The 13886-nt window shown below is 40.6% G+C and overlaps 1 protein-coding gene across 14 annotated transcripts in view; it reads left to right on the top strand.

The window, feature by feature from the left end:
• Positions 1-13886, top strand: part of BNC2 (basonuclin 2) — a 423941-nt gene that overhangs the window by 287861 nt on the left and 122194 nt on the right. For all 14 annotated transcript variants that reach the window (XM_046664181.1, XM_046664177.1, XM_046664178.1 and 11 more), the window contains one exon: positions 6621-6856. In XM_046664181.1, the coding sequence (XP_046520137.1) occupies positions 6621-6856 (236 nt within the window). The remainder of the gene's footprint in view (positions 1-6620; positions 6857-13886) is intronic.

Below are 13886 nucleotides of genomic sequence, written 5' to 3'. Positions count from 1 at the left end.
GGGCCCTTTTCCAGGTTCTTGGCGCTGATGTTAATTATTAAAGGAAGCATCCACATAGCAATTCAAATCCTCAATGATTTTGGCATCCAGGAGAATTTTATGCCCTGGGCCAGTGCACCATACAAGTCAAGCCCGAGTACACCTTTATTTTGAAAGAAAGAAGGTACAGTTTTCAAAGGAGAGACGGGAATGGATAACATCCGTGTGAGCCTGCAGGCCTGTTGTCAGGTGGATCTGTTTTAGGCAGGAGTAAATATGGGATGGCAGGATCTGGAAATCGAGTCCCTCTGTCTGCATTCGTCCTGAAAGGCCTCCGCATACCCCAGCTTTAGGCATATCATAGTCTGAAGTCCACCGCGTCAAGGCATCACCAGTGGAGTATTGGCAGAAATTCCCTATCCTGTTCCCTTGGCTCTGGGCCACCCCTGCCTCCTGCTCTGTCTCTGTGATTTTCACTGTGGCCTGTGTATGGGGTGCATGTCAGGGTCACCTCTGGTAATTTTTCAAAGTAAACATGACCATCTCCCTCTTGAGTCGCCTTCTTTAGGGGGTTGAGGTTCTGTCCTTGAGGTTCATTCAGCACCTTTGTCAGCTGCTGTTACTGCTAACCGTGTGCCGTGTCCCTCCAGCTGACAACCATTGCTTTAATTAAACTTCTAGATTCTTGTCAGATTTTTATGTCTAAACTTAGAATCATTTTCATCTTATAAAATGTTTATTATTTTCTATATCCTGTGATCAAGAGATAAAATTACATTATTAGCTTTCCACAGGTTTTTGCCTGTAGTATTAAGGCTTCTTACCGTCTGCCCATCTGACCTTTTTGGACTTATCTCCAGCTGTTTGCCTAAAGTGTTAGATATGCTTTGGATATTCAGTTCTCTTACTCATGCCGCATTAGTTCAGTGGTTCTCAAAGTATGGTCCCTGGACTGCAGCATCAGCATCTTGTGGAAACTTATTTGAAATGCGAGTTCTTGGACCCAAGGAGTCCGAAACTCTGCGGAAGGTGGCCCAGCAATCTGTGTTTTAACAAGCCCTCTAGCTGATTCTGTGCACATAATGTTTGAGAACCCTGCCTTAGTTCATCTACCTACATTGCTCTCTTCTCTTCTTGCCTGCTGAATTCCTAGTTGTCTTACAAGACAATGCTTTCCCGGCAGAGTTGCCCTCTCTTCTGTGTCCTATAGTACTTTATGAAATCTCTTTTATAGCATTTATATTGCTTGTGTCTGTCTACCTTTGAAGGTGGAGGCCACAACATAAATTACTTTTGCATCTGCATGCAGTGATAAGTTATTAAGTTCTGATGAATAAATGAATGTATGCATGAATGAAAGAGAAGAGCGTTTTAGGAGGAGTGGTGATCAATAAGGTCAGCTGCTGTGGAGAGATCATGGAGAATAATGAAGGAAAAAAGCTATTGGATTTCATAGTCAGGCAGATGTTAGTGACCTTTCAAATGCTTGCTCTAGCAGAGTGATGGGCAGGAAGCCCAGATTGCTAGGAGTTAGGGACTTCCTACCTGATGAAGACTTTAGAAAGTTTCCAGAGTTTCTTATTGACTGTTTATCTGAACATGTGGTGGAAACAGAATTTTCTTGGGAGAAATAGCTAAGTGACCTTAGGCCAGTTACTTAACCTCGTTGAGCCTGGGATCTCCAAATAGACAATATTAGTAACACTGTATGTTTTTAATTTTTTTTAAAAGATTAAACAAGATCATTTTAACCCCATAGAATGATGCCTGACATTACTTAGTACTTAAATGGTCATTTCCTTTACGACCCCCCCCCCAAAGACATAATTATTTTTATTTATCAATGTTGAAGGCGTCCATCATACTTTGTAAATTTGTGTAAGGTATGAAATTGTTAAGGATACTCTCATTCCAGTTGTTGGAGAAATTGTGAATTGCATTTAGCTTGGCACTAAAATACCTTAAGTTGAACCATGACAGCTACTTTGAAATTACATGGTACCCAGCTGGAGAAGCATCCCAAAAGGTAGTTGTCTTAGACACAGCTCTTTTAGATATAAGTTGTGGAATCCTACTTCAAACAGACATTAAGAGAGGGAGAGAGGGATTTTTTTGGCTTGTGTCTTGGAAAATTCCAGCAATGGTGCCATCCTCAGGCACTGCCCTATCCACATCTTCTCGATCAAACAATATTGTCAGCACTTGGTCTTCTCAGACCATCTTGCAGTGTAGCTGCAACTCCATGTGATTTTTGTTCTCAAGTATATTTACCAGCTATAAATTTTGGGGAAAGAGAACTTAGTTCTAACTAAACTTTAGGTCTAACTAAAATTCTGGATTCAATCTTACTGTTCAGAATTAGGTCACTTGTTCATCCTTGAACCACTTGCTGTCGCCAGGGGACTGGGATATACTGGTTTTCCAGGCCTGGCTTAAGAAATATTTAATTCTATGAAATAACAGGTACTGAGTGCAAGGGAACAGTGGTTCCCAAAGGGAAATCCAATTTCTATTACCAGCATGAAGGGGAGTAGATGTGAAAAAGGCAAAACAATATCATCTTACTGGATAGAAAAATGCCTTTTCAAACTGTGCTGCTGGGAACTCTAGAGGTCCCACTGAGATGCTCAAACAAGTTGAAGGGAAGAAGAGAGGACACAGAGTTGGAAGTTCCCTGATCCATGCTCACTCTAGCTTCACCAAGAGTAACTTCACTTTTATACATTTTGTATACCCAATTTCTGGTTAAGATTTCATTTGAAAATGGAATTTTGGCAATAGTATTGGTATAGGACAATTTAGCAGATGGTTAGCCCCGTAAAGTATAAAAGGGTAACCATCTTTTCCCACTCTATCCTGCTGAGCAAGTTCTTGCCCTTCCTTTCCTTTCTCCTCGTTGGCCCTACCCGATTCCTAACTCTGCTAAGATCCAGACGTGCATCCTCCAGGCAGGCGGACAGGAAGGTCATGACATTAGGCAGAAGTCTAGGTCTCAGTTTACCAGTATCATGACACAAAAAAATCATCACTTACCCTTTGTTCACCAAAGAGATAGCCCCAAAAGTTGTCAACAACTTGGTGACTCAGTATGATCCAGCAATTATAAAGCAGAAAATTTGGGTACATTCAAGAAATTTGATAGATCATAATCTTTGATGATATGTTTATGCTGAAACTTGCAGTTGACATCGGCAAGCTGGGCAGTTTAATATTTTCCAAGCCTTCATCTTACGGCTCATCTCTCGGGTAATTGCTGCTTAAATCACACTCTTAGGGCTTTTTCCTTTTCTACTACTGGCTTTCTTTAAATATCCAACCCTTCCATCCTTCATATCAGAGCCCACATGTGGCCAGGTGCTTATTTGTGTAAATAAAGTTTTATTAGAACACAGACATGCCCATTGGTTTAAGTCTTATCTGCTTTCCCTCTACAGTTGTCCTCACTTATCCATGGGGGATATATTCCAAGACCCCCAGTGGGTGCCTGAAACTGCAGGTAGTACCAAAACCTTTGTATACTATGTTTTTCCCAAATATACATACCTATGATAAAGTTTATAAATTAGGCACAGTAAAAGATTAATAACAACTAGTAATAAAATAGAATAATTATTACAATATATTGTAATAAAAGTTACCATAGATCTTAGCAACCTCAGCATATGATTTATTTTCTTTCCTTATTAAGTTGAGAACTTTTACCTTTTCACTGAAAGGAAGCACTTTTCGGCTTCTCTTTGGCATATCTGAATTGTCAGCGTCACTACTCTTGCGCTTTGGTGCTAGTAAGTAAAATAAGGGTTGCTTGAACACAAGCGCTGCGATACCATGACAGTCAATCTGATAACCAAGATGGCTCTTACGTGACTAATGGGCAGATAGTGGACATGCTGGACAAGGGGGTGATTCACGTCCTGGGGGGACAGAGTGGAGAGTGCACAATTTCATCACACTACTCAGAACGGCGCTCACTTTAAAACTTATGAATTGTTTATTTCTGGAATTTTCCGTTTAATATTTTCAGACTTTGGTTGACCACGAGTAATAGAAACCATGGAAAGTGAAACCACAGATGGGGCAGGGAAACTACTATGTAATAGCAGAAGTGAGTAGTTGTGAAAGAGAACGTATGGCCCACAAGCCTAAAATATTTACTATCTGGCCCTTTACAGAAAAAATTGTTGACCTCCGCTGTATATTTGTATGTCTTATAACAGTATTGCAACTTCTTGACATGTAGGGTACTTATGAAGAAGAATCAGGTAACGTCCTTACAATACTCTCACTCTCTTATGTTCTCAAAAGCATGTCTAGGGAAATATTTTTGCCTCACCTATTTGACCTGTGGTCTTTCAACTCTCTGAACAACTTCTCTTTGTTTCTGTACCCCCAACAGTTCAGTCCTCTTCATCTTCCAAAAGTACCAGCCCTTTGTAGGGAGTGGGAGGAGAGGAGTGACAGCTTTCCACCTGGCCCTGGAACACATTGGTACACACACCTGCATATGCTTAATGCATAGATACAGGGTCCAAACACATGGACAAACATCACGATTTGGTGCATTTTGTTTCCCCTCTACTGAACCCTCTTGATTTCATATTTGTTGTGGTCATAGCAGTGTATTTTGTGAAGAAGCGTTTGATATGGGCCGGGGAGGGTTGATGGAGGAAAATGGAGGAGGAGCAGATGTCTTCCGGTCTGGTCACTGGATTCTGTAAGCGCAGCAGCCACTCATCAGAAGGCTGAGTAGTTAAGCTGTACTTGAAGAACCGGGATAATAATGCCTCTTTGCTGCATTTTTGCAGTCTAAATGCCCTGTGGAGTGAGAGAAGACTTCAATCCCTAGGCTTGTGAATCCCTTATCTTTCCCAAACGTTAAATTAATTTTTAAGGCTATTTATTCAAAGTTGACTTAACCACTAGAATAGGAAAGATCAGACAAATCAGCTGCACGAAATGAAGTATGAGGAAACCCGAACTCTTTGACAAAGTATTCCTGGGAGTAAATGTGTTGAATGAAGCCAGCGGGTAAATGATAAGGGCCTTTACACTGTGGATGTAAGAAAGCAATTTATCAAGAGTACATGAACTCTCTAGTGACCACAAGTCAGGAAGAAACGAGAGTGGAGGAGGAGCCCTGAAAAAATACATTTGAAATACTAAAAATCGTGTGTGTGTGCGTGCACTTTTAAATACTGGCATTAATATGCAGAAATACTGGTATATTAAAATAAGAGTCGCTCAGAGTGCACATGTACAGTAGTCTATACTGTCGTGGGATTAGGTTTTAGGAAGAGTGGTTGAGAAAGGCCAGGCAGTGGTTTAGGACTCGCAGAAACCTGGGGTACGCTCAGGTCTAGTTACGATTTGAGCCCGATGGTGATTGTCTTATGTTTATTTGCCTGACTCATGAGATTAGATGACTGTCTTTCAAGCTCACATGTTTATCTGTTTTAATCTCTAGAAGGTCATATGCATGTAATTCTGACAGCTGATCTAGTGCTTTTGTGTTCTCTCAAGGAGTTCAAAGCTCATCAATCTTTGCAGCATCTCTTTGAGCCCTCTAAATGAGACAATATTATCTTAATTGTTCACTTTAGAGAAACCAAGGAAAAATGTAATTACATTATCTGCAGTAGGGTTCCCACAAACTTAGATAAGGGTGAGGACTAGAATTTTTGACCTTATCTTGGCTTTTAGATCTAGGGGAGAGATGTAATTTCTTAGATTTGAGGAGAAAAAGACCTAATTGTTGAAATATTTCGTTTCATTGAAAGTATTTACTCTGAGAATGGTCATCCTCAGTTTTCTCTACCGAAATAACACAATTAGCTCTCAAACTTTGATTTTAGTCATTTTTTTTCTTTTTTCATCTGACACTAAACTATTGTCAGAGCTATTAACAAAGTACTAGATTGTGACTTGAAGGTCTTTTTCTTTTGTTTCTCCTGGATAATTTTTAGAGAACATGTCACTGAACACTAAACTATCTGACACATGAACAGCAGGTGGAAAATTGGGAGAACTAAGTCTTGGGACAATCACCCTTAGCTAATTTAACTGGATTTAAATTACTAGCCCTCCACACAGATGTCAGTTTCTTTATTCCCTCTAAATTAGCCCCTTTACCCCTGTGGTCTAAAGAACTCGCTCCTCTTCCTCTTTAAACCATTCCGGTGTTGTAAGGGGTGAATCTTACTGAGAGAAGTGGTATTGGTTGGGCCTGGTCTTATGGCATGAGTTGGGAATTGTTTGTTCTTTGCTTGGGGGAGGGGGACACCGTGGTAACTTGAGTTGAGCCGTAGTTCAATTAGCAAATTAATTAGGTTTTTAGAGCCAACCACAGTCATTTAGAAATTTCCTCCGTGGCTCTCTTTCTGAAAGTTGAATGTGTTTTGTATTTGCTGTCGTCTGCAGTTTATAAATCCACGCGAAAAAATAAATAAAATAAAAGGCAAAGCAGGAGGAGGTGGGAAGAGAACGATTCACATTGCAAAATCTTGCTTAAACATATGTGCATGTCGTCCATCTGTAGAAATGGAACCTTGTTAACTTCCAGTAACTTGTTTCTACTTTCTCTATCCTCTCCCTTTCTCTCTTTATTCCTACCCACCTCCGGAACTTTGGTGGGACCTCTACAGCCTTGGATAAGCTCAGCACACAGCACCTGTACCACCCCACCCAGGTGGAGATTGTGCAGTCCAACGTGGTGTTCGACATCAGCAGCCTGATGCTCTACGGGACACAAGCGGTACCCGTGCGGCTAAAGATCCTGTTGGACCGTCTCTTCAGTGTCCTGAAGCAAGAGGAGGTGCTGCACATCCTGCACGGCCTGGGCTGGACTCTGCGGGACTACGTCCGGGGGTACATCCTTCAGGTAGGGGGAGGACGTTGAAGCTGGCGTCTGGGGCCAGCTCTGGGAGGGGTTGGGTGAGAGCCCTTGGCGAACCTGGTCTTCCTGCCCCTCGCAGGCCTAGGCATGCACACCCTCTTCTGGTTAAAATGGTTCTTTTGGCAGGCTCGTCAGGGTGTTGGAAAAAAGGAGCGATGTCCCAACAGTCTGGCATTAGGCCTCAGTGGTGTATATTAGTTGGAAGAAGCGACCTATTGCCTAGTGTTGCTTCATTTGCATCTTTTTCAGTTCAACTCTCTCTCTCCACAACATGGGCTTTCTGGCTTCTTCAACAAGTGTTATTGAAGCCCTACTAAAAGGGAGGGCTCTTTGAGGTGGGTGATGGGTGTGTGGAAATCTCAGATTACACTTCATCTGGGTTTAGCCGGGCTTGTTCTCACACTTAATTTGTAGGTTTGGTGTTTCCTTGGTTGTCTGTGTACCCTATTTATTACCTCTTGATCCAAATCAAAGGAGGAACTGTAACCTCTGTAAAGCCCCTGCTTTCATAACCAGTCAACCCGCACATTCCAAATCCAGCAGACATGGGGATAGACTTGGCCTTCACAGCACCTGTTCTTCCAGCCTTGAGCCCCTTCTTTGTGTCAGTGGCACTTCTGATCTGATAAGGGTCTTAAGAGGGTGGCCCACAGCCTCCAGTCCCACCCACCCGACATCTTTCCCTTTTCCCATCATTTTTTGCAGTGTGTCGCTAGTTGTTTGCATTGTGTACTTGGCCTCTGAAATGTTTTTATGGCCATCTGTCTTCCTACGACCCTTGAAGGGTAAATGTTGAAAACAACATGTTTGGGAGACCCCAGGATCCAAAAAGACTACACTGGACGATGAAGAAGTACTCCCTCCTGCCAGAGGAGATCACAGTTTGGGAAGGTAGAATCTGAAGTGGGTTTTGAAATTTCCTATGGGGATAATACCAGGAGAAATGACCCCTTCAAAGAAAAATTGATTTTGGCTCTGCCAGCCTTTTTTATTCCCCGATCCACCCTGTGTTGTGTGTGAGGCCTTGGCTGCCAGCTTGGTATGTGGTGAGTGGGGGCCCTCCAGTCTCCTTCTCATTTTAACTTGGCATACAAACACACACATTCCTGTCATTCTCCTGTGTGGTACCTCCAGGTGTTAGCCAGGGCAGGAGAGCAGAGGAGGGATGATGAGTGGACGTAGAGAAAGAGAGGAGGTGGGAATAACCTGTCTGCTCCCGTGGCTGCTTTAGTTAGTGTAGAATCATTGCTTAGTTCAGTGAGATGTCAACTTGGAAGGCACAAAAAATTTGGCCTTCAGAAGATGAGACGATGATGATAAGAGTGATAATTATACATTACGTTTTTAGTTTCTAGAAGACTTGCACAAGCATTATCTCATTTGCCTCAGGATGGGGACATTTCAGTGTGGGGAGTGAAAAGTTGAGGGGACTTATGGGGGCACAAGGCCCAGGAGAAATAGGCCAGGAAAAATAAAACATGGAATTCCAGTTTCATAATCCCTGCTAATACTGGCCTGGAGATGCATCAGTGCCACATTTCTCTGCAGTGGTTTCCACGACTTGATTATTAATGTCCTTTTTGGGTGGAGTTTACCCTACAGGAAGGAACAAACCTCTTGCAGTTTTTTGAATGGAACTGTTAGCTTGGCTAAGCACTCTTTCCTTTATTCAAAACCTAAAGTATTATGCCCCCATCTGGTCCCATCTTTACTGCCTCTACTATGATGCTTACTTCTGTCATCAATGCTGTATTTCACTTCCATGTATATATTTTTGCCTGAGATATCTGAAGTGTATGAATGGTCTCTTTCTGTCCAAACAAATAGGTAATGTGCATGACTATGACTATTTGCCATCTCAGCAGGCCAGTTGACTGTGGTGTTTTGATGGCCGTAAATATAGAACCTGCCGGTTGTTCTGTGGTGTGGTCTTAATGTTCTGTCTTGACCAGAACCTGTTCTTTGTTTTACTTGAAATTATTATTTAGGTGTTAATTTTTCCCCAGCATTTCAAGATATCTCTAAGGCAATCATAGAAGATGTACTCCATATTTCTTTTTCTATGAGGGCCTAGGATTTAAAGATGCAAAATTGCAAGAGAAATTAAGTATGAGAGGAAAATTAAGCAAAATCACAAACTAGCATTTACAGAGTCTCTTATTTGGGGGTGAAGTATTGCATATAAAGGATGCTGTCCTTTATTGTGATACTTAAGTTATAAATAATTTTCATTAATTTAATATAGGTTTTGACAAAGTCTCAAGTTTAATATGATCTCTTTCTCCATTTGGTGTCTAGAATTGGTATTTTGAGAAAATCATAGATGATTTTTACGTTAGAGGAACACTAGGTTTAGTTTGTCTTGTTTTATTGATAGAGTTGATGTAATATAGATTTTATTTAAATGACGCTTTTTGTCATTCAGTAGTTCTCATCCGCTTGTTCCTTGTGAAAACAGTTCTCAGTTTAGAAAAAAAGCAAGAGGTTGAAGGACAAAAACTTATCACTTATATAGTGAGAAAATGCTCATTTTGTTTAAAGAAAAAACACACACCCAAAAAACAAGAGCTTAGACCATAGAAATAAACCTTTTTCCTTTAAAGCAATGTGATTTGATTATCAGCCAATATTCTAAAAATTACATGTCGTAATGGTAAGGTATGCACCAATGACTTTGAATATAATTATATATAACATTGTCATACAAGTAGACTATAAAATGTGCGTCCAAAGGTTGTGGAACCCTATAATGCACTATTAGTGTACAAGTCATTTTATCTGGCTAAAACTCAATTGTCTTGTAGCCCTCAAGGCATCAATTTTAGCATTATTGCTCTCAACAACAGTCTATTGAATATTATGTCAGTTAAAGGAGAATAATTATCAAGGCAAGTTAGGGTGGCTGTTAGTCTTACCACATATTGACTTGGTTAGCAGTTGGCTATAGATTGTGTTACTGGGCAAATGAAGATGTACGGTAAGTTGAACTGGTGAAGCCAGGATATTAATTTAACTCTCTGGGCTCAAACCTACATCCCTTATGGATACACAGCTATTCTTAGTTTCCGAGAGAGTTTTGAATGTGGAAGAATAGCGGATGTCTGATCTGATTTTGAATTTTTGCATGTGGGGGAAAAGGGGAGCAGGCCATGCAAAACTGTCCTTTGCAAGCATGTATGAAAAGGTTATTAAAAGAAAAAGAGAGGATAGTGATGCCACAGAGTCATTTAAAAGACTAACAATGTCTTTCAAGAATCCTGTGCCATTTTGATAAAAATTACTTTTCACTTGTGTAGTTACCTGTGTAATCCATAAGCTAACCAGCTGGGTATAAAACGTACAGTATGACTTGGACTACAAAGATTTAAGAATCCAGGTAATATCATAAAGGTAAAGAACCCAGTATTCTCTTTTGTACCAATTAAAGTGTTCATTCAGAGAGTACAGAAAAAGTAAGGTAAATTTTATGTATTTTTCAAAAAGCAGAAAAAGGAAATATGCAAGTAGATGGTAAAATCTAAATATAAAGGAACATAAGATGTTTTTGCTGCTGCTGAAGGGTAATTTTTATTTCAAATCTGTATCTCATAGTACATTTATTGGCAGTGAATAACAGCAATGTCCTGTTCTTTCCCCATTTTCCCTGTCTTTGACCTAGCATATAAGAATATAGGTAATTATCATTGTTGAATTTAATCATTTAAAAATCAAGTTTTCACACAGTCTCTTTTCAGTTTGAATGTGTAACTGACTTGCCTGGGCTCCTATAACCACCAGTCCATCTGTGGAAATCTCCTCCTTTGCAAATGAGTCTGCCAGAATTCAGAGAAACATATCAGACACTCTGAATAATTAGCTGAGGTGTCAGCAGCCTTGTGAGAGGACAAGTAGTGATGCGCATTTCAAGTCACCTGTGGCTTGAAACACTCAGAACTAAAAGAACAACCAACACTTCAGAAGAACATTTCCCAGAGTATTCGGGGGGCATTAGTCTTCCGGAGGTCCGTCTTTAGATTTGGGAGGAACCATACTCTGGGTCCTTCTCTTAAGGCCTCAAGATACATCTTAGCGTAATGAAGGTTCCGTGGAGTTCTGGCGTAAGTGGTTTGTGAGAGTAGGTAAGTAGCTTCACCAGCCCTTCCCAAGTCATAGCCTTTTCCTATCAAGCGCATCACAAGTCTTCAATTCCTGAACACACTCAACTCCTCTTCACCTTGGGGCATTTGCATGGATAGATTCTTCTCCCTGGACTCTCCTACTCTCTGCGTGGGCACTTTCTTGTCCTTTAGGTGTCAGCCAAAGTCCCACTTTTTCACAGGGACCTTTTCTGTCCAGCTTAACCAGTGTAGGTTTTTCTGATGTGGCTCTATCTCAGGACTCTGTTTCCCTCAAGCCTCAATCCAATTTAAAATCGATCAGTTAATTAAAGCAACTGTTAAAATGGTTTTTTCCTGGCTTCCTCACTAGCGAACACCACAAAGGCAGGGTACTCAATAATATCTGTTAAATGAATGGGTAAAGAAACCTGCTAAAATGTTTGCCATTGACCTCATGGAATATCCAGTAACTTCACTTGGTCCGCGAGTCCTTAGTCTTTCTTCAGGCTTCCTAGGGACTGAAGGCTGTAACGGCAGCTGGGCTATTGAGAGCAGTAAGAAGAGAAGCGAAGGCTCCACACCCCCTAGCAGTGGTCTGTGTAGAATAAGTGTTTTGTGGTATCCATGTGGTAGAAAACGTCAATATTGGGCAAACGCTTGTATTTAAACAGCCCTTTGTGGAGCAAGTTCCCATACGTTAGCTCTTGGAATCCTCTCATACCATCCTCTGGTAGCTGTTGCCCGTGAATTAACATTGGGAGTAGTTGAAGCTCAAAGAGGTTAAGTGACTTTCCCATGATCACAGAAGCTGTTAATTGGCACAGTTGATGCACCGTAAGCTTCCTGAGGATAAGAACCACTTAACCTCTTGTTTGTCACCGTAACCCAGTACCCAGCCTGGCACGTGATAGTGCTTACTAAATATGGAGGGAGGAAATTTTGAAATCTGATTTGCACTCAGGTCTCTGATTATATGGGCAGTGTTTGGATGTTTTTTGGTTTTGTTTTCTTTAAGACTACCAAGCTGTCTTTCCGGAATATAATGTGCGAGAGTCTTACAGCATCAAACTGGTGTGGCTTGGGGAACAGAGAAGGCCTGAGGATCCTGAACTGACAGAGTCATCTCTCTTGTATTCAGTGGCAGATCACATCCACATGACCTTAGGCAAAACTAGGTGAAATTGGTTCCTCTTTTGTCTTCCTTTTTTTGGCTGTTTCCTGATAGTCCACCTTGTTTCAGGTTACCTTCCTCTCTCATGTCCATGACCCAAACGTTTTCTCTAGATCTGATATAAATCATTAATGCTTCATTGTAAATTCCGGTCTTTGACTTATCTTTCCAGGGATATGTGCCTTTTGTAATTGAGTGTATAAAAACAAAGGCTTTGTACCTAATTAATAAAATTTCACCTATGTCATGTATGGCGGATGTGCAGAGATGAAATAGCTCTTTTCTGGATCCATAAAAGTATATCAGGTTGGATGGTAAAGGGGGCACTGGATCTCAAGGAAGAAGATTGGGCTAAACTCCTAGTACCACACACTGACTATTTATGCAAGTATGGAAAAATTGGCCATTCTCAGCCATAGTTTCTTCATCTTTAAAAGTGAGATTACTGCTTATACCTGTCTGGCTTTGCAATGGCAAAATGGTGAAATAATGTTGATGAAGTCTGTTATAAACTCCTACTCAGGTGGGTATTTTTTGCTTATATCTATGCATCAAGCTAACTTTGGCCAATCACAGTAAGGAAATGTCAGGTACCAAACATGTTCTCTGCCCATGTCAAATGTCAATTTTTGATATTTTACCTGGTCGCTTACAACAGAGTGCCTTCCTGATTAGTCAGGCAAAAGGGTATAGTATTCAATAGTAAATAAATAATACATGCATATACATAGGCACTTACACACGCACCCCGACCTGTATGTACATATGTACATAGTACAGACCTCATTACAAATAAGAGGCAGGAGAGTAGAGTGACAAAGATTTTGGACTTTGGAGTGAGACAGACTTGGGTATGAATCTTGGTTTCACCTTTTGATTGCTCTCTTACTTAAGATAGGTCATTTAACATATTTGAACCTAAGTTTCTTCATCTGTGAAGGTTAAATGAAATTGTATTTATAAAGTACTGCATTAACCAGCTTGCAGCACTTATTAATATTAACCATTACTACATTGTGAGTGTGAGTATGCACATGTGCTTTTTTTTTAAGAACTGATTTATTCCATATATGACTATTGTTTTATTATCCTTACATTTCTCTATTTCATCAACCCTTTCAATACCTTTCCAAAGATCTGGCACCGAACAAATGAGTACTTGATGAATTTATTAAAAAGATTAGAGTATCTGGGCTTTCATCCCATTGCATAAGGTAAAACTAATTTAAAATAGGCAACCTTTTTTATGGGTATTATCTGACCTCACAGATTTTTAGGAAATTTCCAGAGCAAAAAGAAGAGTGGATCTAGGTATAAATTCATTTAAGTAGTCCTTGAAATAGCAAATTTTATTGATTAATTACTGTGTGCTGAGTACACAAGAGAAGATCTCCCAGGAAGCCCTCACTCTAATGGACGAAGCAGCTATAAACAAATCAAGGGAGTTGTGTGATCAAAACTATAAGAGTGTACAGATGACCCATAGCATTGACACAGAAGAGGCATTATTTGTCTCCAGCTAAAGACTGAATTATCACCACCATGATGTAAGGTGTCTTTGTATCATGTCAACAATATGTGAATCTTTTTCAGAAGAGAAGGAAGGATCACAGGTGTGAATGGTCAAGATCCCTCTGTCTTTGGCAGGGATGGTCAAAAGGTAGATGGTTCAGGGCAATGTACTGCATTATGGTGTCTATTGACCAGAATGCTTGGACCACTCTATAGACATTATCCCAGCAATCCT

Source organism: Equus quagga, chromosome 6, assembly GCF_021613505.1.
Source record: "Equus quagga isolate Etosha38 chromosome 6, UCLA_HA_Equagga_1.0, whole genome shotgun sequence".
NCBI classification, from domain to species: Eukaryota; Metazoa; Chordata; class Mammalia; order Perissodactyla; family Equidae; genus Equus; species Equus quagga.
This window is presented reverse-complemented; position numbering and strand designations above follow the sequence as displayed.